Consider the following 23,141-nt stretch of genomic DNA (forward strand, 5'->3'; position numbering starts at 1 on the left):
GATGCATATAATGCACTTTTTGGTTAAGTTCTAGTGGCAGATAGCATGTCTAATTTTATTTGTTTTCTTTTTTTAATTCACAATAAAAAAATGGTTTGGAATAATACTTGGCTTTGTGTTTTACTTCAAATGACAGTTTGGGAGTAGGCAGTTACATTTTAAAAAATACAATGTAAAATTTACAAGGGACACCAACATAGTTGTATCTTTGATCTTAAAAACTATGGCTCTTCCAAATAACCAATCCCATAATCTCGCTCCCGAACTTATTTAGAGAAATTGAGACATACAGTATGCTATCTTTTTTTAAGATAAATTTCTCTAAATCAGAGGCATTGGTGGTAGCTGTCCCGAAAGAAATGATGATGTCAATAAAAGCAAACTATAAATTTAAATAGGCAGATCAATTCCTGAAGTATCTAGGGACTTGTATAGCAGTGGACTCTTCTAAAACACATGAGCTTAATTCCTGCCAGCGTTAAATAAGGTGCAAGGTTTATTGGAGAGATGGCATAAGGGATTACATTCCTGGTTTGGAAGAAGCAATAAAATTAAGATGAATATTCTACCAAAGATTCTGTACCTCCTCCAGGCAGTCCCAATTGCAATCCCTAGGACATTTTTTAGAAATATACAAATATTATTTACAAAATTCATCTGGGCACACAAACATTCTAGGATCAAGGAGGACTCTGTTGTCCTTACCAAAACAAAAGAGGGGGCTGGCGGTCCCAGATATATATAAATATTAGCAGGCAGTACATCTGGGCCGCCTGTTGGATTGGTGCCGACATGGAGAACCTAAAATCTGGCCAAGTTTGGAGCAAGCACAGAGTAGGGGGTTACTGTACAGGGCCCCTTGGTGTTTCAAGGACTTGGCATCTAAAACTAAGACACATACGACAATAGGACCTACCCTCCATGTTTTATAACCTCTTACTTAAGTTATCAACACAGGAATCACCTTTAGTACCTATATTGGGGAATCCACAATTCATATTGGGAACACAAAAAGGACCTTTTGACGTACTGAGCAAATGGGGGCTGTATCAGGCATTGCATTTTTTTAGATCTGGCAGATGGCCAACAGTGCAGGAATTGGTAGACAGAAATGGCCCCTTCCAATTAGATTTTTGGTCGACGGCACAACTACGACATTATCTATGTACTAGGGTACCGCCAAGTCCTCTGGATCGAAATCTGTTACTGTTCGAGAAATATTGTATGGAGACTGAGCCAATAAAGCATGCTGTCTCCAGAATGTACGCGTTGTTGATTAAACCATCGGAGAACTATCAGTTATCTTTCCTCCAGAAATGGGAAACAGATTTGGGGAGGACCTTCTCGGAGGAACAAAAAAACTAATATGATACATTCAATATTTAAGACAGCAATATGTACCAAAATACAGGAAACTAATTATAAAATCATTTCACAATGGTACAGAACCCCAAATAAACTTCAAAAATGTTTCCCGAATGCATCAGATAGATGCTGGCGATTCCAGATAGAACAGGAGACTTTTTATATGTTTTTTGGTCTTGCCCCAGAGTGAGGACATTTTGGAGGGAGGTCCAGCAGATAATTCAAAAATTTAGCGATGTGGAAATACAGGAAGACCCAGCTTTTTTCATTTTGCACCTGTCAGAGATTCCGGGGAAAATATATAGGAACTCTGGTTTGTGTCATTTGGTGAATGCAGCTAAAGCATGCATTCCACTTAAGTGGAAACAGTTACAACCTCCTACAGTGAGTATGTGGCTTAGGAAAGTAGAGGAAGTAAACAGGATGGAAGATCTAGACTGGACAACTAGGAAAAAAAGGGAAATTTATTTAAAAACATGGTCACCATGGAACATAGATGCTGGCGATTCCAGATAGAACAGGAGACTTTTTTTACATGTTTTATTTCTTCAGAGGAAGGGAAAAAATAAATTGATACAAATTAAAGAGGAGGAGGGGTAGTGGAGGGAGGGAGAGGGAGAGAGAAAGAGGAGGGGAGGGGGGAAAGAGGGAAATTAAATGGGGTTTTTTTTTTTGGTTTTGGGAGGGGGGTAAGGAAAGGAGGGGGAAATTGACTATAAATAGAAACTGCAGTCAGAATACTGAGAGGTAGTTGGAGTATTATGGCCAGGTCTGGGGGAAGTGTCCCCCTCCTGACGTGGCAAGGAGTAACAATATGGAGGGCGGAAATGAGAAAGAAAGATTACTCTTCTTATTTCTTCGTCTTCTTTGACTCTTTTGTGGCTTCTTTATGTTTATTTGGGTTCATATTTTTTAACCATCTTTATTGGATAGTATATTAGAAACAGACAGGAGCAGATGGAATAGAATGTAACGAGTTATTATGTTTTTTTTTTTATTTCTTGTCTGGCTGTATGTGCAGAAATAGAATGTAATGTACAGAAGGATTGTTCATTTTTCTCCTGTTGCAAAAAGAGAAATAAAGAAATTATAAAAAAAAAACAAAAAAACTACGGGATAATGGTGTTGTGGTAACTTGCACGAAAAAAAATAACAAGCATAATAATATTATTTTTAATATCACTAGAAAAAAAAGCCTTTGAAAATGTGTTTGCAATAACTGCATCAGTATCACCAGTAAAGCAGCTGCATTATTATCCCATTAAAGAAGAAGAGAATGTGCGCTGAGTTTCGAGATTTCATAATTTGCCACGTCACGAATGTCAATTCCTCCATTACGAACGCTGGTTTACAAGACCAACCGCTTCCAGGTTGTCCTTGCTTCTGAGCATGCGTGTTTGTACTTTGGACTTTTGTCTGACGGACTTGTGTACACATGCTCGGAAAATCCGACAACAGACATTTGTTTGTGGAAAATTTTAAAGCCTGCCATCCAATATTTGTCCTCGGAAAATCCAACAACAATTGTCCGATGGAGCGTACAGACAGTTGGATTTTCTGCCAACAGCCTGTCATCACATAATTCCCGTCGGAAAATCCGATCGTGTGCACGAGGCTTAAATGCCATCTTCTAGCCAAATGCTGTGTTTTCATTATACATCAATGAAAGACATTCAAACGGCAAAGAATATAGCTTAATAACATTCACTTTTGGGCCCATTCACACAGAGCAAATATATATATATATATATATATATATATATATATATATATATGAACAGTGGCGGCTGGTGCTAAAAAATTTATGAACAGTGGAGGCTGGTGCTAAAAAATTTTTTGGGGGGGGGTGTAAACAAAAAAGCCAAAAACTCACATCTGTAGAAGAACAATTGCATGCAATACACAGTGTGCCACTGCCCGGGACGCCTTGCGTTCAGGGGACGAGAAGCCAGAAACCTGAAGAGATGGATGCGATGAATCTCAAAGAACTGCCCTACGCATTGAGAACCGTCCAATCACATGACACCAAAAATAAAAAACAATATAGATTCACTAAAATCAAATGTGGAAGGGAGAGCAATCTAAAACAAGCAAATTACAACTCTCAGCCTCAATCACATGCTTTTTAAAATTTTAAGGACTTAATAGACACCCATTAATCCAGTGCCCCACATACACTTCATGAACAAAATACAGGGTTTTTTTTTTATAAATGATAATATATGACTAACGGTTTTAAACATGTTAATACATTGGGGGGGCGTCACCTCTGCCTCCCTTATTGACTAGCCACCACTGTATATGAACTTGGGCAAATTCTAAATGTTTTATAAATACACCACATAGTGATAAAACCAATTTATCATAGGTTTAATTGTTTAATTGTTTGAAACAATGTTTCTAAAAATAAAAGTTTGATACAACAATAAAATGACTGATTTAATCTGTTTTGAATGCTTTTTTCATTAGGGAGATCATACCTTTTCCATGAAAATGTTAAATCATATATCAAAGTAATCCTAAATTGCAGTACAACTGATTTCAGGAAGATGAGACCTTTATGTGATCTTTTCATAAAAGTGATAGTGATTTTGACCAATTGTTAATAATTATGAGAACATAAGAGTGCACAGATCCTACAAGGAGAGGAAGGAATACCTAACTGGCTCAGGTAATAGAGTTTTTCAAACTTTTTTGTAAACTTAAAAACTACTGTATATCCTATGCAGTCATTGAAATTCTCATCATCACATTCTGTTCAGATTTACCTATAGAGAATGGAATGAAGGCATCATTCTTTTTAAAATTTCCTTCAGCATCAAGAAAATTCTCCGGATAAAATTCAAAGGGTTTTTTAAAATAGGCTTCATCATTCAGTACAGAGTACAGCAACGGGAAAACAGCAGTGCCCTGCAAGAATAAAAGTCATTTCAAAAATTAACACACGCAACAGATCAATGATTGACTACAAGGGTGAAAGGATACAAATTTTTGGTGATCTGTCACTTATTACCCTTGCCAAGTGACGTTCCTTGCCACCTATAACCTTTCCATAAACCCTTTTCATAAACACCATGTCCAGTACTGTTGGGGGTTCTCTTTCAGGCTTATCATATTCAAAGATGGTACTCAACATAGCATCCATGAGCTTCAAGAGGGTGAGGCCTTCTTTAAACATCTAGGTCTAACTCCCCCCTGGAAGAAGCCATGGCTTTTCCCCACCCTAGGAGCCAACCAACAGTGACTCCTAGGAAGATATGGACCCCTGCCAAGATAGAGAAGAGAGAAGCCAACCTCCACATCCGTAGTGTTTGTCTCCAGCTCGGTCTCCGATTTGACTTTTGGTGATGTGAGGGGATGTGTTTTTGTTTTTTACTCTTCATGGTTTTATGCCTATAGTCTTTTGATTACCAACAGGAAAATCCCTTAAAACTCATGGCAATCTTTTATATTTTGATATTTAAAATATTACTCACCTAATCCTTTAGCGTGTTTATTTGGACAGCTGTCCCGAGCACCTGCCATGCAGTCCCTGCATATGTCCTCCTATTTACACCTTGGGCTTGTCCAGGGTGTCCTGAGATATGCTGACATTAAGCTTATTACAACTTCAGTGTTTCAATGCTGGGTTAGTTTTAGCCCATACCTGTTTACATATTTTCTTTCATATACTGTACAGTAGTTTTAGGTTTGATGGTTGATAATGTTCTGATTTGTGCAATTGCTTCTTTTTTTCACCAGGGGGAGATAATTACTCAGCTTTGTCTAAAAGCGCTTATTATTTACTATGTGTTTTCATTATTATGTCAGTTGGAGTAATGTCTTATAATATAAAATGCCTAAATTCCATAGCGAAGAGATGTTTGGCTTTGAAGGAGTTCAAGGCCTCTCAGGCCGATGTGGTATTTGTTCAAGAAACTAATTTTCGTGAGGTTGGTTTTCTCAAATTTACTATGAAACATTTTCAACTTCCTTTATAGCTTTTGATCCTTTGGGTAAAGCAAGTTTTGCTATATTGATTCAATTGTACAACATGCAAGTTCCTTAAGGTCTGGGAACCAAGGTTGACGTATGCCTTCCCTGATCTTCCCCTGACAAGTGTGGGTCGGCTCTAATTGATGTCTCGGGTGACCCCAGGTCCCTACCCCTCCTCTCTCCTCACTTTGCTTTTCCCTCTCTCCCCTGTCTTTCTCTCTGCTCTTCTTCTTTTGATGGGTTTCTCAGCCCTCTTTAGCTGCCCATTGGTGTCCAGGATGCTCACTAAGGAGTTGTTGACATAAAGGTTCCCCCCAGAATACATAGAGGTTTTGTTTAGGCTAGATATGCCTGTTTCAGACCTCTTTCCTTCACCTATGCTGTGTACATACACTTATGTTCTCTATGTTGCCAGTCATAGCCACTGTGCGGATGGGCTAGGTCCGTTTGTATTATTGAATATTTTTGATATAACTACAATAAAGATTACTGAACAAAAAAAGTAAAAGCCCCCTATGGAAGATTTATATATTTAGACTGCAGACTTGCGGCTACACCCCTCACATTATTACAATGTATATGCTCCTAATTCTGCTCAAAGTAACTTTTTAAGCCAGGTATTTCGGCTGACATCTTCAGGCACCTAACCCATTTATCGTAGTAGGTGGGGATTTCAATCTAACTTTATTGCCCAGCAGCAACAGGCTGACATTTTCTGCAGGAAACCCACCTTTGCAGATTATTAAAATGTCAACCACCTTTTGCCAAATGGTAAGGGCAACTCGGGGGTAACTCGGGGGTAATCAAGACCAGAGGCCATCCATAGTAAGGCTCATTTCACTCTACCAAATGCTACACTATCTGCTGAGATGGGAGCTTTTTTATACCTGTCATTGGCAGCCTCCAATATGGAGAGGTTTGCTGCTGTAGACTTAAGCTCCATGCATCTGTTTATGTTCCTGGACTAATTGTCAATGCCTGTGCATGGTTTTACTCCTTATGCACACACATGCTTATTGTCGTTCTAGGGACTCTGATTTGGCTGTGACTAAATCCATTGGGAATTTTTGAGCACAGCCTTTATCCATTAGAATTTTTGTAATCACCAATCTGCCCTACACCGATGGGATGACATTGTCATCAGTCCCCTGCCTTTGACCCCGGGTTTTTACACACTATCTTGATTGATTAGGTGGGTTTGGATAGATTATTCTTTTTCTTTTTCTTTTCAATCCTCCTCCCCCTCCCCCTCCCCTTCTTGACCCCTTTCTCCCTCTTTCCTCCTCCCAACAACCCCTCCCTTTTCCCCCTTCTCCCCCTTTTCCCCCCCCGCCCTTCCTCCCTCTTTCACCATCTCCCTTCCTTCCTTCTTTCCTTCCTTCCTTCCTTCCTTCCTTCCTTCCTTCCTTCCTTCCTTCCTTCCTTCCTTCCTTCCTTCCCCCTACCCTGCCCCCCCACCTTTTGTCCCCTCTTTCTAGGTTTTTCTTTTTCTTTTCTATAATCCTCCCTTTTATTTCCTTTCCTTTTCCCACCTCCCCCCCTTTCTCAACGTCTTCTCCATGTTCCCTCTTCCCTTCCCCTTCCTCAGTAACCGTTCCCCCTATCCCTTTCCCCTCTCCCTCTCCCCCCTCTTCTTTCCTTTTTCTACCCCCTTTTTCCCCCTTATCCCTCTCCACTCCTCCTTTCCCATTTCCTTCTTCTAAATCCCATTTCCTTCTTCTAATCATTTTGTTGCCTCTTTGTTAAAGGACAACCATTTCCACCTATTATCATATCATTATACTTTTTCAAAATCATAGTATTGACGCCTTCAAGTGACTCCTGTGTCGGCTGTGGGGGGAACTACCTTCGGGTGCCTCAACAGGTGCTGCTTTGTGCTTCATTGGCCTCTACTGGTAAGAGACGCATAAACCTATAGAATCTCCAATATCAATATTATGTTCATTGCACTGTATATCCCTGTTTTTTGCTTTTTGTGATTAAACATTATTTGTGAATTTGTAATTATGTGACTGTACTTGCCTTATAGAGGAGAATGTTTGACTCCTCCTGAGGAAGCGGCCATAGCCACAAAACATGTAGAGGATCATGTCACTACATACTTCTCAGCCCCCCATACTACCTATGGGGTTTATTTGTACCTTTGGAACCAGCCGTACTAACTATGCATGGTTGTAATTAACTGTCTATGATTTAATGTACAAATCATTTTTAATTGTGTTTTTCTCTTAATAAATTGTAAATTTTATTTTAATTTCGGCCTAATCCTTGGGTACCGAGATAGTCACAATTCTCTTTTATGCCCGGGGAATGTTTGGAGCAGCCCCAGGCATTCTTTCCCAATATCCTAGACCTGACCTTGTCTGCTGCCAAACCCAGAACATGTAACTGAAGGTTGAATGAATCACTTCATAACATATTATCGACTAACATATGACCAATTTTATTCTTCCCTTACTGAGTTTTTTTTCCCATATAAACAAAGGATCGGTGTACAAGGTGTCTTCTTTGTGGGAGGCTCACAAGGCATTTATTAGAGGTCATTGTATTTCATCTGTCTCTTTCAGTATCTCAAATGAAACGATAACTACCGTAAAACTATTATACAACGTGTGCTTTTGTTGACTGCATCCACAATAGCTCGCCTCCCCACTGTTATTTCACTCCAAAATAGTCCTAATGACCTTGACTTAAAGAAGGCTGAAAGATCCCTTCTCTGGATATATCAAAAATTCTATGAATATGCAAATAAAACACACAGGATGTTAGCTATTAGGTTGAGAACACGGCCAGTTCAGTCAATGCCTTAATTTTCTCTTCAACCAGATGGTACCCATACCTCCTCTCCGACTAAGATAGTAAAAAGCTTTGAGGAATAATACAGTAAATTATATGATTGCATCTCTCCTGACTGACAAACCCCCCTTTTAAAAGTAAAAAAAATATGTCTTTATGTCTTTTCTGAAAAACTCTCCGCAACCGGATTGCTCTTTTGTAAAGTCTCTTTTTTTTGTTGTAAAAACAACAAACATGTTATATTTACCTGTTCTGTGCAGTGGATTTGCACAGAGCAGCCCAGATCCTCCTCTTATCGAGTCCCTCTTCTGTAATCCTGGCCCCTCCCTCTGAGTTCAGTGCCCCCCACAGCAAGCAGCTTGCTATGGGGGCACCCGAGCTAAATCACAGCTCCTGACCAGGCCCCGCTCCCTCTCTCTCCTGATTGGCTAGCTGATTTTGACAGCAGCCACAGCCAATGGTGCTGCTGCTGTGTCTAAACCAATCAGGAGAAAGAATCTTGGATGGCTGAGACACTCGTGGACATCTCAGGACAGAGAGGGACCTCAGGTAAGTGTTAGGGGGGGGTGAGGGGGGCTGCTGCACACAGAAGGCTTTTTATACTAATGCATAGAATGCATTAAGATAAAAAAACCTTCTGACTTTACAACTACTTTAAATGTGGATATTACTATGGAAAAGGTACAGTCAAACAATTATCCCTTCACAAAACCCCAGGACCAGATGGCCTGCCTTATTCATATTACAAACAATTTCTCCTGGTGTTGGCCTCTCACTTATTGGAATTATTTAAAGTGGTTCTAAAACCTTAGGGTTTTTTACTTTAATGCATTCTATGTATTTAGATAAAAAAAACTTCTAAGCTGCATGTGTCCCCCAGCCCCCTCTTATACTTACCTGAGCACGATTTCGATCCAGCAATGTGCACAAGAGCATCTTCTCTCCGCTCCCTCTCTCCTCACTGAACAGATTGATAGCAGTGGGAGTCATTTCCTCCCGCTGCTGTCAATCAAATTCAATGATGAGGGAGCGGGGGGTCAGGCCAAGCTGCACTGTCTGTGTCAATGGACGTAGACAAGGCAGCTCAGGATTGAGCCAGCATGAGTGCACCCATAGGAACCAGTTTCCTATGGGGGCACTCGCCTAAGAGGAGGTGCCAGGAGTCCTGGCAGGGGACCCCAGAAAAAGATCACGTTTGTTATTTTAATGCAAGGATTCACTACCTCAGACTATAGGCTTACATATCCGCATACCAGAGATAGCCTTTTTCAGCTCCAGAATATATAGGACTTAACTAACTCCACCCATCATACCCACCCAGGACAGGGAACTCACTGAAACGGGGACCAATTCCTACTTGCAAAACCTTTAGCATTATACCTTCTCACAACTAACTTTTACAAGTAATTTCTTTGAATACATGTATATGTGGATTCTTCACTGAATTATCTTTATTCTGCTACCTTCTACTTTGGAACTTTATATTTTGTCATGAGAAACTCTCCGTCTGAGAGTTGCTGTATATATAACCGACACAAAACTATTACATCAACAACTATTGAACATTGCAAAATTAAATAAAAAATAACATATTCACCTTTGGAATTAAATATCCTCTAAACATGACATCTTGAGTTGTTTCATGTGGCATCCCATTTGGTGCAATATCACCAAACCTCTGGATCTCATGAATTACAGCATCGGTATACGGCATTTCCTTCCTATGCTCTGCTTGAGGTTGAGCCGTGCCGATAATGCTATCAATTTCATTTTGAACTTTCTCTGCAAACAAATGGATACTGTTTACATTATAGTAAATTATATTTACCGGACAGATATAGATAGGTATATGTACATGTGCTATATTAGGAATATTTCAGTACATCTGCAGACAAAAATTACCGCCCTTCCCACAACTCTGTCACACATCTTGCTCTTTATTTTTCATACCTTCCAAATCATGTTTTACTCACCTCGTTCATTGTTCAGCTCCCTTTCTATGCAGTTTTAAGGGTGTGGGTATCCATGCCAGCCACTCCCTAACAGTGCCCTCACTCTGATATTACCATAGGGATTCCTATCCTGGATCCTATGAGGAACTCACCACTAGGCAGCCAATAGGAAGTGTCCATGTCACACAGGCAGTGATAGGGACATGGGAAGAAAGACCTTCGTCCTGTAAACCACAGAAAAAAGAAGGCTCAGGACTTGAGCATCACATGATTATGGACTTATATGAGTAAAAATGTGATTTCTTTTAATACCAGCGATTAGTTAGGAGTTAGGGGAGCCCTGACATCAGCTTATAAGGAGGAGCTACAGGCAAACTTAAAAAAATAAACATTTTTAGTTTATCTTATTGGGTATGGAAATAAGAGAGAAACAAAAGATGAGGGTGGTATTGACTCAACTGTACCTCCTATCTTATTAGTTCTAGTGGAAACGTATTACATGCTAAGGTAAGTTTATCATCCGAGCAGCATGGTAGCTGCCATTACTAACCTTCTTTTGAAAATGCTAGTTGTTTGGCTTTTATTCTGATCCTCTGGTGTGAGTATTCAATACAATCAGTCACTGATCCAGAACAAGAAAACTTGCCTGGGGGGCCCCACCTGTCCAGCAACCCCAGCCAGGGCCAGACCGGCCTACTGGGATACCGGGAAATTTCCCAGTAGGCCGTCTGCCCTGGGGCCGCTTTGAGTTGTGGCTGCAGCGCTCCGCTCTTTCCCTCTCTCCTGCTCCTCCTCCTGTGTATCACGGAGCTGGCTGGGTTTGTGTTCAGTGGCCGCGCTGTAACAAGGTCCCACCCCCCTGGACCAGCTCGTGTAATAGTAGATTGAATCAGTGTTCCACCTATCACACGAGCCGGTCTAAGGGGGCGGGACCTTGTTTCAGTGCGGCCGTCGAACACAGACCCAGCCAGCTCCATGATTCACAGGAGGAGATGCCCGCTGTGTGTGTGTTACCAGGCGATCGTGAGTCTGTATTAATTGGCACAGTGATGCTGCATTCATGGGCACAGTGAGGGTGCAACTGTGGGCACAGTGAGGCTGCAATGGTGCAATGGTGGGCACAGTAAGGGTGCAATGGTGGGCACAGTGAGGCTGCAATGGTGGGCACAGTAAGGCTGCAATGGTGGGCACAGTGAGGCTGCATTCACGGGCACAGTGAGGCTGCAATGGTGGGTACAGTGAGGCTGCATTCATGGGCACAGTGAGGCTGCAATGGTGGGCACATTGAGGCTGCATTCATGGACACAGTGAGGCTGCATTTGATGGGCACAGTGAGGCTGCATTTGATGGGCACAGTAAAGCTGCATTTGATGGGCAATCGTGTGTGATTGTGTAGACAGGGCCCCAGTTCACTGTATTGCCCGGGGGCCTATAATGCTCCTAAGATGGCACTGATTAAGCCAGTACTTTCAGAAGGAGACATCAGAAAAAGCAATTTGCACATTCTTTAAAGCAAACCTGTCAGAATAAAAATAAAAAAATAAAAAATTCTGTTTTAGCACATACACTATAAAATACAAGCTATTACGGTAGCTTTATAAGCCAGGAAAGCATCTGTGTGTATCTGTGAAACAATTTTTACTTTGTTACTGGGTGTCTGACTTCAGGAGCTTTCCCCTTTCCATTGAAAGTTGTACTTTCATTGGAAAAAAGGGATGAAAGATAATGGGGCTACAACAGAGAAACATGTATCTTCTGTTTGCAAGAGATGGTGTCCTTTTTTGAGGCCCTCGTTCACACCTGAAAGATTTTTGGCCCCACAGACTCCAATAGAAACGCCTGACACAAGTGTATCACAAGCATTTTGTCACTCATTTTCTACTCAAACAGTAGCTCTCCACCCCTAATTTCCTCCCCCTAGTGCTAATGCTAGTATTATGCCTGTCACGTATCGGGAGATGGGGCCTGAAATGGAGAGGAAGGTGATCTCTTACACCTCTGGCCTGGCACCCCTTGTAAAGTAAACAGAAAGCACGGAAGCCTGGAGTGGCATGAGTGCCTAGAAGTTCAGATGGTGATGGCTGCAGATGAGAGGTCTGTGCGTACTTGGATGCAGGCTGGATCATGATGCAGGGCAGTAGTCACAGCAGGCACAGCAGGCTGGCAGATGGTCAGCGGGTACTAGCAGGCTGGCAGGTTACAGGCAGCAGGTACTTGGCAGGCTGGCAGGTTACAGGCAGCAGGTACTTGGCAGGCTGGCAGGTGGTAGACATCAGGTACTTGGCAGGCTGGCAGGTTACAGGCAGCAGGTACTTGGCAGGCTGGCAGGTGGCAGACAGCAGATATAAGGATGGCTGGACACAGAAGAGAGTCAGGCAAGCCAGGTCTGTCACTAGCAGGCACATCAGGAGCAGAGTAGTCATGTTCAGGCTGGAGTTGGCAATGGCAAAGAGACAGACAGAGGGATCAAGCAGAGACTTGGTTGAAGAGCAAGCCAGGGGTCGGTTCAGGTACAAGAATGGTCAGATGGATCTGAAGGACACAGGAGATCAAGCACAAGAACAGGTAGCAGAATGCTGTAGACCATAAGTGAAATGTCCTAGTGCAGCAGAGGTGTTTAAATAGCCCACTTAGCACCACTCTAGTGGCGGGCGTGCACACGCATGCACGCGGGTCAGGCTAACAGGGATTCTTCGTCTATGGGTTTGGCTAATAGGAATTCTCCATCTGTGGATTTGGCTAACAGAAATTCTCTGTCTGTCCATAACCATGTGCTTGGGCATTATTCTTCTTTCCTGACAACGTTTCTAAAACTCCTTAAAAAAGCTTGTAAAAAGCTGCAAAAAAGCTTATAAAAAATGCCTGAAAAAAAGCCAGTAAATCGATACACTCAGGTGTGAATGGAGCCCGAGTGTCAACATCACTGCCTACATGATGTGGACACTTCTTTTTAGCTGTGTAGAGGTAGAGTCTTCTCAGGGTCCAGAAGAGGAATCAAAGGTGATGTCAGCACGAGGAGACCTTTGGGAACTGAGACGACGCACTTAGGTGAGCGAAGCTTAGTTTAAGATGTAGGAAAAAGAAAAACCAATACAGCTGAATGGGCGAGGGGGTGGTGGGAGAGGGGGTTAGTCTTGGCCCAGTGATGGGCTTTTATTACAATGAAATAACACAATCAGTTAATTAAAAACTTGATTTCTTACTTTGTATTTCTGGATATTTCATCATTAGCAATATTGCCCATCTCATGGTGGTTGTGGTTGTCTCCATTCCAGCAGCAAAAAGATCATTCACCAGAGCAATTAAGTTATCATTGTGAAAATACTCTGAGGATTCTGATTTTCCCTAGTAAAGAGTAAAATTAATAATGAATGTAGTATGTTTTTATAGACATTATTAGTTTCTGATTATCTGAGAAAACATAAGGCATGTGTTTGTGCACGAGTATGTAAAGGGGGCTTGTGTTTGGTGCCAAACTGCTCAAGTCTCCATCTCGCTTCTTCTTGGACAGGACAACCACCCAACTGCAGGTAGTTGTATTCCTTCACCATATTGTGTCAAACACCTTGGCATAGGTCCACTCATGACATTCCTGGCCATAGGCCATAACGTTTGAGAATAATGGAATGTCTACACAAAGTAATATACTTCCAGCACTTTAATGTAACTTCTCAAAGTTGGCCATGCCATGTAACATTCTAAAAGTGACAGAATTCTTTGGCACAGAATGCTATATACAGAAGCAGACATTCTGTAGCTGTCATTTGGACACAGAGCTTCACAACATGATTTGTAAGCCATCTTCATTTATCACCTCCTCTTCTTGAGAGCACCACAGTGTTGGGGCCACTCCTCCTGGTATACTAAGTCCTCAGCATTCAACTTCCATCACTGAGTGTGAACAAGGTGCCCTCATTAGTATACATCAGTCTTTCTCTCATGTCCCTTGCTTCCAGATGTTGCACTTGTTCCCCTGTGTACTAGTTATCATGTCAAGGAACACTGACCTGGCATAAAAGGCCTTTTGCATCCTGCTCATGGTCCACAGACAATTGTAAAAGACTCAGAGTGACTACAGCTAGTCCTTCTTGGTGTTGAATTACCTCCCCCAGGAGTACAGACTTGTTAAGAGCCCTTGGCAGTAGATGATTGCATCCAAATAGCTCAGGGGTATTTGGCTCCCATGTACCTACTCTCTAGGCTCCTCCCATCATGGTACCTATATGGGAACTAACTCCACCTATTACTTCACAATAGGACGCTTTCCTCTTAAAGTTGCCTAACACCCACTTTTATAATTCCCTCTACCACACTATGTAGGGAACAAAGCCACCTAATGGCAAGCAAGCATGGGATAACTTAATGTGACTAATTAGTATGTTCTCAGTATTTATAGATTTAATCTTAAAACATCATGCTGCACTCTATTTCAGTCTTTTATAAAATGTATCATTTATTTTTAAGTGCCGTCAGGTCAAAGTCAACTATTGGAGACCATGTGGATAGGGTAGCCCCAAAATGATATGTCCTCTGTTTGGGTCTTTAATGCCTGCAACTTTATTAAACACCTTATTGCTTATTGTCTTCTTCTTTTCCCTTACCTTTTCCAGTATAGTTTTCTTTTCTGATGAGTCTCATAATATGTCCAAAATAGGACACCTTCAGCCTAGTTCAAAGTTCAAAGGCATCAATAACTTTGCATCCTTTGTCACTCATTGTTTTGGTAATGTAACAGTAGGTTGTAGGATATATAATTTCATGGTCTATCCTCCACATGGAGATAATGTACAGTTTGTGCTGCACCTAACGGCTCAGTTGAATAGCTACTGTATTGTTCCTACTTTAAGACAATGCTGTAGAAACACCTATACTTGAGCGTATTACTGATTTGTACCTGTGCCTGCCTTTTTCTTTTCTTTGAACGCAATAAAGAAGTACATTATAAAAATATATAGATATAGGTCCATATATATTTGGACACAGGCCCCTTTTTTTAAATTTTTTTAGGTATTTACCAGAACATATTCAAGCTTTAGTTATATAATGGATATGGGCTGAAAGTGCACACTCTCAGGTTTAATTTGAGGGTATGTACATCCAAAGGAGGGGTTTAGGAATTACAGCTCTTAAGAATAGCTATCTCCCCCTTTTCAAGAGACCAAAAGTAATTGGACAATTGAAACAAAAGCTGTTTCATTGCCAGGTGTGGGCTACTTCTTCATTATTTCTTCATCAATTATGCAGGTAAAAGGTCTGGAGTTGATTCTAACTATGGTATTTGCATTTGGAATCTATTGCTGTGAACCTACATCATGCGATCAAAGGAGCTGTCCATGCAAGTGAAACATGCCATTGTAAGGCTTAAAAAATGAAACAAATCCATCAGAGAGATAGCAGCAACATTAGGAGTGGCCAAATCAACAGTTTGGTACATTCTGAGGAAAGAAGAATGCACTGGTGAGCTCAGCAACATAAAAAGGCCTGGACGTCCACAGAAGACAACAGTGGTGGATGATTGCAGGATCCTCTCTATGGTAAAGAAAAACCCATTCACAACATCCAGACAAGTGAAGGACACTCTCCAGGAGCTGGGTGTATCATTGTCAAAGTCTACAATCAAGAAAAGATTTCACAAGAGCAAATACAGAGGGTTCACCACAAGGTGCAAACCATTCAAAGGCCGGAAGAATAGAAAAGCCAAATTAGACTCTGGCAAAAAAAATCTAAAAAAGTCAGACCAGTTCTGGAAAAGCATTCTTTGGACAGATGAAACTAAGATTAATCTGTACCAGAATGATGGGAAGAAAAAAGTGTGGAGAAGGGTTGGAACAGCTCATGATCCAAAGCACACAACATCATCTGTAAAACATGGTGGAGGCAGTGTGATGGCATAGGCATGCATGGCTTCCAGTGGCACTGGGTCATTGGTGTTTATTGATGATGTGACAGAAGACAGAAGCAGCCGGGTGAATTCTGCAATGTTTAGATATATATATATTGTCAGCCCAGATTCAGCCAAATGCAGCAAAGTTGATTGGACGGTGCTTCACAGTGCAGATGGACAGTGATCCAAACACTGCAAAAGCAACCCAGGAGCTTTTTTAGGAAAAGAAGTGGAATATTCTGCAATGGCCCAGTCAATCACCTGATCTCAACCCATTTGAGCATTCATTTCACTTATTGAAGGCAAAACTACAGTCAGAAAGATATACACACAAGAACAACTGAAGGCAGCTACAGTTAGAGCCTGGCAAAGCATCAGAAAGGAGGATACCCAGTCTTCAGTAATGTTCATGGGTTCTAGACTTCAGGCAGTCATTGCCAGTAAAGGATTCTCAACAAAATATTAAAAATCAACATTTTATTTATGAATATATTCATTTGTCCAATTACATTTGAGCCCCTGAAAATGGGGGACTGCGTATAAAAATGGTTGCAGTTCCTAAAATTTGTACTTGATATTTATGTTCAACCCCTTGAATTAAAGTTGAAAGTCTGCACTTCAAATTCATTTGGATTGTTTAGTTTTAATTTTATTCTGGTGGCATACAGAGTCAAAAGTATGAAGATGGTGCCTGTGTCCAAATACAATATCTCACAAAACTGAGTACACCCCTCACATTTTTGTAAATATTTTATTATATCTTTTCATGTAACAACACTGACGAAATTACACTTTTCTACAATGTAAAGTAGTGAGTGTACAGCTTGTATAACAGTGTAAATTTGCTGTCCCCTCAAAATAATTCAACACACAGCCATTAATGTCTAAACCTTTTGCTGGCAACAAAAGTGAAAATGTCCAAATTTAGTCCAATTAGCCATTTTCCCTCCCTGTGTCATGTGACTTGTTAGATTTACAAGGTCTCAGGTGTGAATGGGGAACAGGTGTGTTACCGCTGGCAACAGAAGTGAGGACACCCCTAAGTGAAAATGTCCAAATTGGGCCCAAAGTGTCAATATTTTGTGTGGCCACCATTATTTTTCAGCACTACCTTAACCCTCTTGGGCATGGAGTTCACCAGTGCTTCACAGGTTGCCACTAGAGTCCTCCTCCACTCCTCCATGAGGACATCACAGAGCTGGTGTATGTTAGAGAACTTGCGCTCCTCCACCTTCCGTTAGCGAATGCCCCACAGATACTCAATAGGGTTTACGTCTGGAGACAGAAGGTGATGGCCAGTCCATCACCTTCACGCTCAGCTTCTTTAGCAAGGCAGTGGTCGACTTAGAGATGTGTTTGTGGTCATTATCATGTTGGAATACTGCCCTGCGGCCCAGTCTCCGAAGAGAGGGGATCATGCTCGGCTTCAGTATGTCACAGTACATGTTGGCATTCATGGTTACCTCAATGAACTGTAGCTCCCCAGATCTGGCAGCACTCATGCAGCCCAAGAATATGACACTCCCACCAACATGCTTTACTGTAGGCAAGACACACTTGTCTTTGTACTCCTCACCTGGTTGCCACCATACATGCTTGACATCATCTGAACCAAATAAGTTTATCTTGGTCTCATCGGACCACAGGACATGGTTCCTGTAATCCATGTCCTTAGTCTGCTTGTCTTCAGCAAACGGTTTGCAGGCTTTCTTGTGTATCATCTTTAGAAGAGGCTTCCTTCTGGGACGACAGCCATGCAGACCAATGTGATGCAATGTGCGGTGTATGGTCTGAGCACTGACAGGCTGACCCCCCACGTCTTCAACCTCTGCAGCAATGCTGGCAGCACTCATATGCCTATTTCCCAAAGACAACCTCTGGATATGACGCTGAGCATGTACACTCAACTTCTTTGGTCGACCATGGCGAAGCCCGTTCTGAGTGGAACCTGTCCTGTTAAACCACTGTATGATCTTGGCCACCGTGCTTCAGCTCAGTTTCAGTGTCTTGACAATCTTCTTATAGCCTAGGCCATCTTTATGTAGAGCAACGATTCTTTTTTTCAGATCCTCAGAGAGTTCTTTGCCATGAGGTGCCATGTTGAACTTCCAGTGACCAGTATGAGAGAGTGAGAGTGATAACACCAAATGTAACACACCTGCTCCCCATTCACACCTGAGACCTTGTAACACAAACGAGTCACATGACACCGGGGAGGGAAAATGGCTAATTGGGCCCAATTTGGACATTTTTACTTAGGGGTGTACTCATTTTTGTTGCCAGTGGTTTAGACATTACTGGCTGTGTGTTGAGTTATTTTGAGGGGACAACAAATTATATATATATATATATGTGTGTGTGTGTGTCAAGCATTGCTTCTTCATTTGCCTCTTGCATTTTCTTCACATCCATGATAAAAACACCATAGCCTGGGTAATTCTGATCTTTGTACTTAAAGACACATAAGTACTTTTGATGTTCTTTTGTAGATCTCGTATTCTTGCTCTTATAGGCCAGACTGTGTGACATTTCTTAAGGACTACTTTACTTAATAACTACTGAGTCCATAAAGTCTAATGCCCTGTACACATGGAAAATGTCTGATCGGAGCGTGTTGATCGGGGTGTACTCACCTGCTCCCCATTCACACCTGAGACCTTGTAACACAAACGAGTCACATGACACCGGGGAGGGAAAATGGCTAATTGGGCCCAATTTGGACATTTTTACTTAGGGGTGTACTCATTTTTGTTGCCAGTGGTTTAGACATTACTGGCTGTGTGTTGAGTTATTTTGAGGGGACAACAAATTATATATATATATATATATATATATATATGTGTGTGTGTGTGTCAAGCATTGCTTCTTCATTTGCCTCTTGCATTTTCTTCACATCCATGATAAAAACACCATAGCCTGGGTAATTCTGATCTTTGTACTTAAAGACACATAAGTACTTTTGATGTTCTTTTGTAGATCTCGTATTCTTGCTCTTATAGGCCAGACTGTGTGACATTTCTTAAGGACTACTTTACTTAATAACTACTGAGTCCATAAAGTCTAATGCCCTGTACACATGGAAAATGTCTGATCGGAGCGTGTTGTCAGACATTTCAACCGTGTGTGGGCTCCATCACACATTTTCCATCGGATTTTTCCGACACACAAAGTTTGAGAGCAGGCTATAAAATCTTCCGACAACAAAATCCGTTGTCTGAATTTCCGATCGTGTGTACACAAATCCGACACACAAAGTGCCACGCATGCTCAGAATAAATAAAGAGATGAAAGCTATTGGCTACTGCTACGTTTATAGTCCCGACGTACGTATTTTACGTCACCGCGTTCAGAATGATCGGATTTTCCGTCAACTTTGTGTGACCGTGTGTATGCAAGACAAGTTTGTGCCAACATTCGTCGGAAAAAATCCTAGGATTTTGTTGTCGGAAATGTCCGATCAATGTCCGACCGTGTGTACGGGGCATAACTGTTCATTATCAATATTGAAGTCAACTATCTTTTCTGTTGTTATAGTTTTAGTATTTTTTTTAATTAGCTTAGACCTTAACGTTTAACTTTCTCAATAAGGCTCTTGAAGTCCTATATTTTCAGCTGTAAGCATGTCAAAGATTACTGATTTTAATAATTTTAAAAACTTTAATTATAGTACAGCTGTCAGAAAACAAGCATTTATGTGAATCAATGAATGTTGTATATGTACCTAGAGTAGACTGGACATATGTTCAATCCTTGTCAATAGGTCCCTCATATCTCACAACCTTTTAATCTACAAGTCTGAGCACTTCTGGGTTTTTTAAAGTCCAGCCCAGACCAGTCCTCCAACCTCCTGCACATTTTTATTAGGCCATCACTATGATAGGTGAGCTCACTGGTCAATACAAAGATTTGGGGTGAGGTGGCCTTTAACAATGTACACATAAGCAAAGTATTAAAAAATATTTCTGTTAATACTATCTACAGATAAACCTATTACACGACAACAAGGCTATATAAAAACATCTTACAAATACCTGCTTTAAATGTGATTTATAAGAAAAAAAAAATTTGTTCATTTTATTTAAGAAAATCCATCCTGGATATCAAATACAGCAGCTCATTCAATTAATCTCTAATGAAATGTGATGCTTACCTCTTGTTGATTCACCAGGAAGGCATCAATGAGATTCCTCTGGTCATTTACATCTAGATTTTTCTTCTGTTTTATAAATGCTTCTCTTATGAAGTTTTGCAACTGCCACATATTTTCAAAAAGTTTTTGGTGAGGTCCTGGAAGCAGGTCTAACAAGGTTGGAATAACATTGTATAGCTTTAAAAAGAAAAAAAAATACATATAGTTGTATAATTCAAAATATACTTGAAATTTGACAGAGTGTGAAGATGAGGCTGAGAAAGATGGTGTGTTTTTTATTCTGGGAAGATAGATGATGCTAATGGAAAACTAAGCCCTGATTTTTGCCACTAGTTTTTTTTCTGGAGCCTGTTCTCAATATCTACTACTATCTCAGAATATTACTGTGACAGTCAACACTCATAAAAACAAACCTGCTAGAGCTACAGTGATAAGGAAAATGCTAAACGGTCCAGGAGGTAGGGCATTGTTGCTAATCCAACAAAATGCACTGCTCCACCTGTCACAAACTCGATATCTTCAACTAACTTTTTGTATAGGAACAAGAGGAAAATTTGCATAGTATCAAACAAATGATCTGCACCTTGCGAATACGGATGGATGAGCACAGTCATGCTCAGTTACTAGTCCAAAGCAACCTGAGCGAGGCCACAAAAAAGCTGTCACTGTACTAAGCGAATCACAAGCAGCTGAGGCATTTACTGTCCTTGTATACGTGCAGACAATTGGCTTAGTACAGTGACAGCTTCCTGGTGGCCTCAGTCTGGTGGGTCTGAACTAGGATCCAAACACACCTAAGCTCATTAATACAAACAATGAAAAGTCCATATTTTATTATTTATCATTAGCTAAAACCATAACGGCCATACATTAGATGACATTGTCCAAATGTCCAAGCATTTAAAGTATCATAATCCTCCAACTCAGTGAATCACGCTAATGCAGGTAAAGGGCAGCTGCTTAGTTCAATGACTGCAAGGTTCAATTCCTATTGAAAAAAATACACGAGGTATGGCTCAAAGCAAAATATTGTCTAAATATAAGAGGCACATGTATTCTTTCTTTAGTCTTGGTGTGCTTTGTTTATTTCTTTCAGATCTGTGCAGAAATCCAGTATGACACTTTACCATTGTACAGGAGCTTCCTGTAATAAAGACCAATCACTGTTGTTCTCTCTCGTTATGCAGGGAGACTGGTCTTGTCTCCGCCCCCTCCTGTAGTTTTCTGCAGGCAGCCTGTAGTGGGTGGTCCTGCTGGGCCCCTCCTACAGCTCTGTTCTCTGCATAGACTATGTACAGCACAGTGATGAAGTCACCAGTACTTTTGCAATAATAACCGGGTTGGTAAATTTATATAATGCACACATAATAGATGTATGTGCTTTGTGGCTCCAGAAGAATATGTTTAAGGTAAAAATATAATTCATCTATAACATCAGCTCTGTATCATTGGTGAGATTCACCCTCTTTATTTGTCCTGGTGATGTTCAATAAGTGATGGGAAATTCCCAATTTTAAAAGACAGTGATTTAGGAAGTGAAGGGAAATCTAATTAATGAAACATAGTGAGTGAAAGAAACTTAGAAACTTGATAGGGGTTCGAATCAATCTCCTTTGCCCCTGCCCATAAAAGATTAAAAAAAGTTTTGTTTTGGAAAAACTATAATAAAATTGGAATTGTTTTGCACATGCACAACTTTTTCAGGTATGGCATGTTTGGTAGTAACTTTTTCTTGGATCATTGATAGTCATAAAGAAAATGTCCAGTGGTGACCATGCATCAAATTCAACACATATCACCCACACACACGTAAGGAACTTACCATTACCGCACGGGAACTCATAAGCTGTATGTTTTCATTAATCATACCCATGAGTCTCAGTATAATAGGGTCATCATAATTGAATCGATGACCAAGTAGTATGGAGATGATTATATTGGCCACTGCAGCATTAAGAATGGTCAGAATATCAAAAGGTTTACCTGGAATAAAAATAAAAAAAAACGTGATTTCATAGCAACAAGAAACAAAATTCACACCGAAGAAATACATGGAAAAAAGTGTAGCCTGGTCCACAGTGCTGGCAGAGAGGATTCTGCATCTGATTGAGCAACAGAAACTATTCACAGGAGCACTAGCTGTGAGGACCATGCCATAGCTAATAGTTATAGTATGGATTGCAAAGAAAGACTTGGTGAGATTTGTGTGAAAGCCCATCAGCGAGCCAAGTATACCAAGAATTGTATTGCCAAAGTCAAAGCTGTTCAGTGTGTAAGGATCAAAGCTGGCAGTGGGACAGGCACAGCTGCAAAGAGGAAACGGCCATTATAAAACTGTGTGCAATAAAAGAATATAAGAGGACACATCTAAGTGCGGCAATGGAATAAATGTATTAATATAAAAGAATAATATCCACTCACATTTAGTAGAATTGTCAAATGTACTGTATATCATGTAGGATTTGGCTGCCATCTGTGAACCCAAGAGATGCAGGAATGTACCCGAGGACTAAGCTCCAAGCCAGCCAGCATGAAACCACTCACAGCATAGACACAGGATCTGAAGTGGCAGAAGGCTGACAGCGTGGAAACCTCTTGGATGATGTCAGACTCCATTGGTATGTATTGGGCATGGTAACATGTTTCGAGGCGGTCTTTCTCAGACCTGCCCACCAGTGCTTCCTCCTTTTTATGCTGACAACGGCTGGCAAACAGAATCCGCCCCTTCTATGGTGACAAGATTACTAAGAAGCTTAAGCCGTGTACACATGACCGGACTTTTCGACCAGACTGAGCCGACGGAACGAATCCGTCGAGCAATCCGACCGTGTGTGGGCTTCATCGGACCTTCAGCGGACTTTTTCTGTCGAAAATCAGACAGACTTTAGATTTGGAACATGTTTCAAATCTTTCCGACGAACTCGAGTCCAGTCGAAAAATCCGCTTGTCTGTATGCTAGTCCGATGGACAAAAAAGGACGCTAGGGCAGCTATTGGCTACTGGCTATGAACTTCCTTAT

General features: G+C 41.0%; 1 protein-coding gene and 1 long non-coding RNA gene across 2 annotated transcripts in view; one reads left to right on the forward strand and one right to left on the reverse strand.

Annotated features, from left to right (window-relative positions):
* Positions 1-23,141, forward strand: part of LOC141139198 (uncharacterized) — a 1,175,459-nt gene that overhangs the window by 243,877 nt on the left and 908,441 nt on the right. The gene's annotated exons all lie outside the window — the stretch shown is intronic.
* Positions 1-23,141, reverse strand: part of LOC141139180 (cytochrome P450 2B11-like) — a 49,353-nt gene that overhangs the window by 2,659 nt on the left and 23,553 nt on the right. Inside the window, exons 5-9 of the mRNA XM_073625086.1 lie at positions 21,945-22,105; positions 20,123-20,299; positions 13,292-13,433; positions 9,734-9,918; positions 4,134-4,275 (exon numbers count right to left, since the gene is read on the reverse strand). Coding sequence (XP_073481187.1) covers positions 4,134-4,275; positions 9,734-9,918; positions 13,292-13,433; positions 20,123-20,299; positions 21,945-22,105 — 807 coding nt within the window. The remainder of the gene's footprint in view (positions 1-4,133; positions 4,276-9,733; positions 9,919-13,291; positions 13,434-20,122; positions 20,300-21,944; positions 22,106-23,141) is intronic.

The sequence above is a fragment of the Aquarana catesbeiana genome, linkage group LG04, assembly GCF_042186555.1.
Source record: "Aquarana catesbeiana isolate 2022-GZ linkage group LG04, ASM4218655v1, whole genome shotgun sequence".
NCBI lineage: Eukaryota > Metazoa > Chordata > Amphibia > Anura > Ranidae > Aquarana > Aquarana catesbeiana.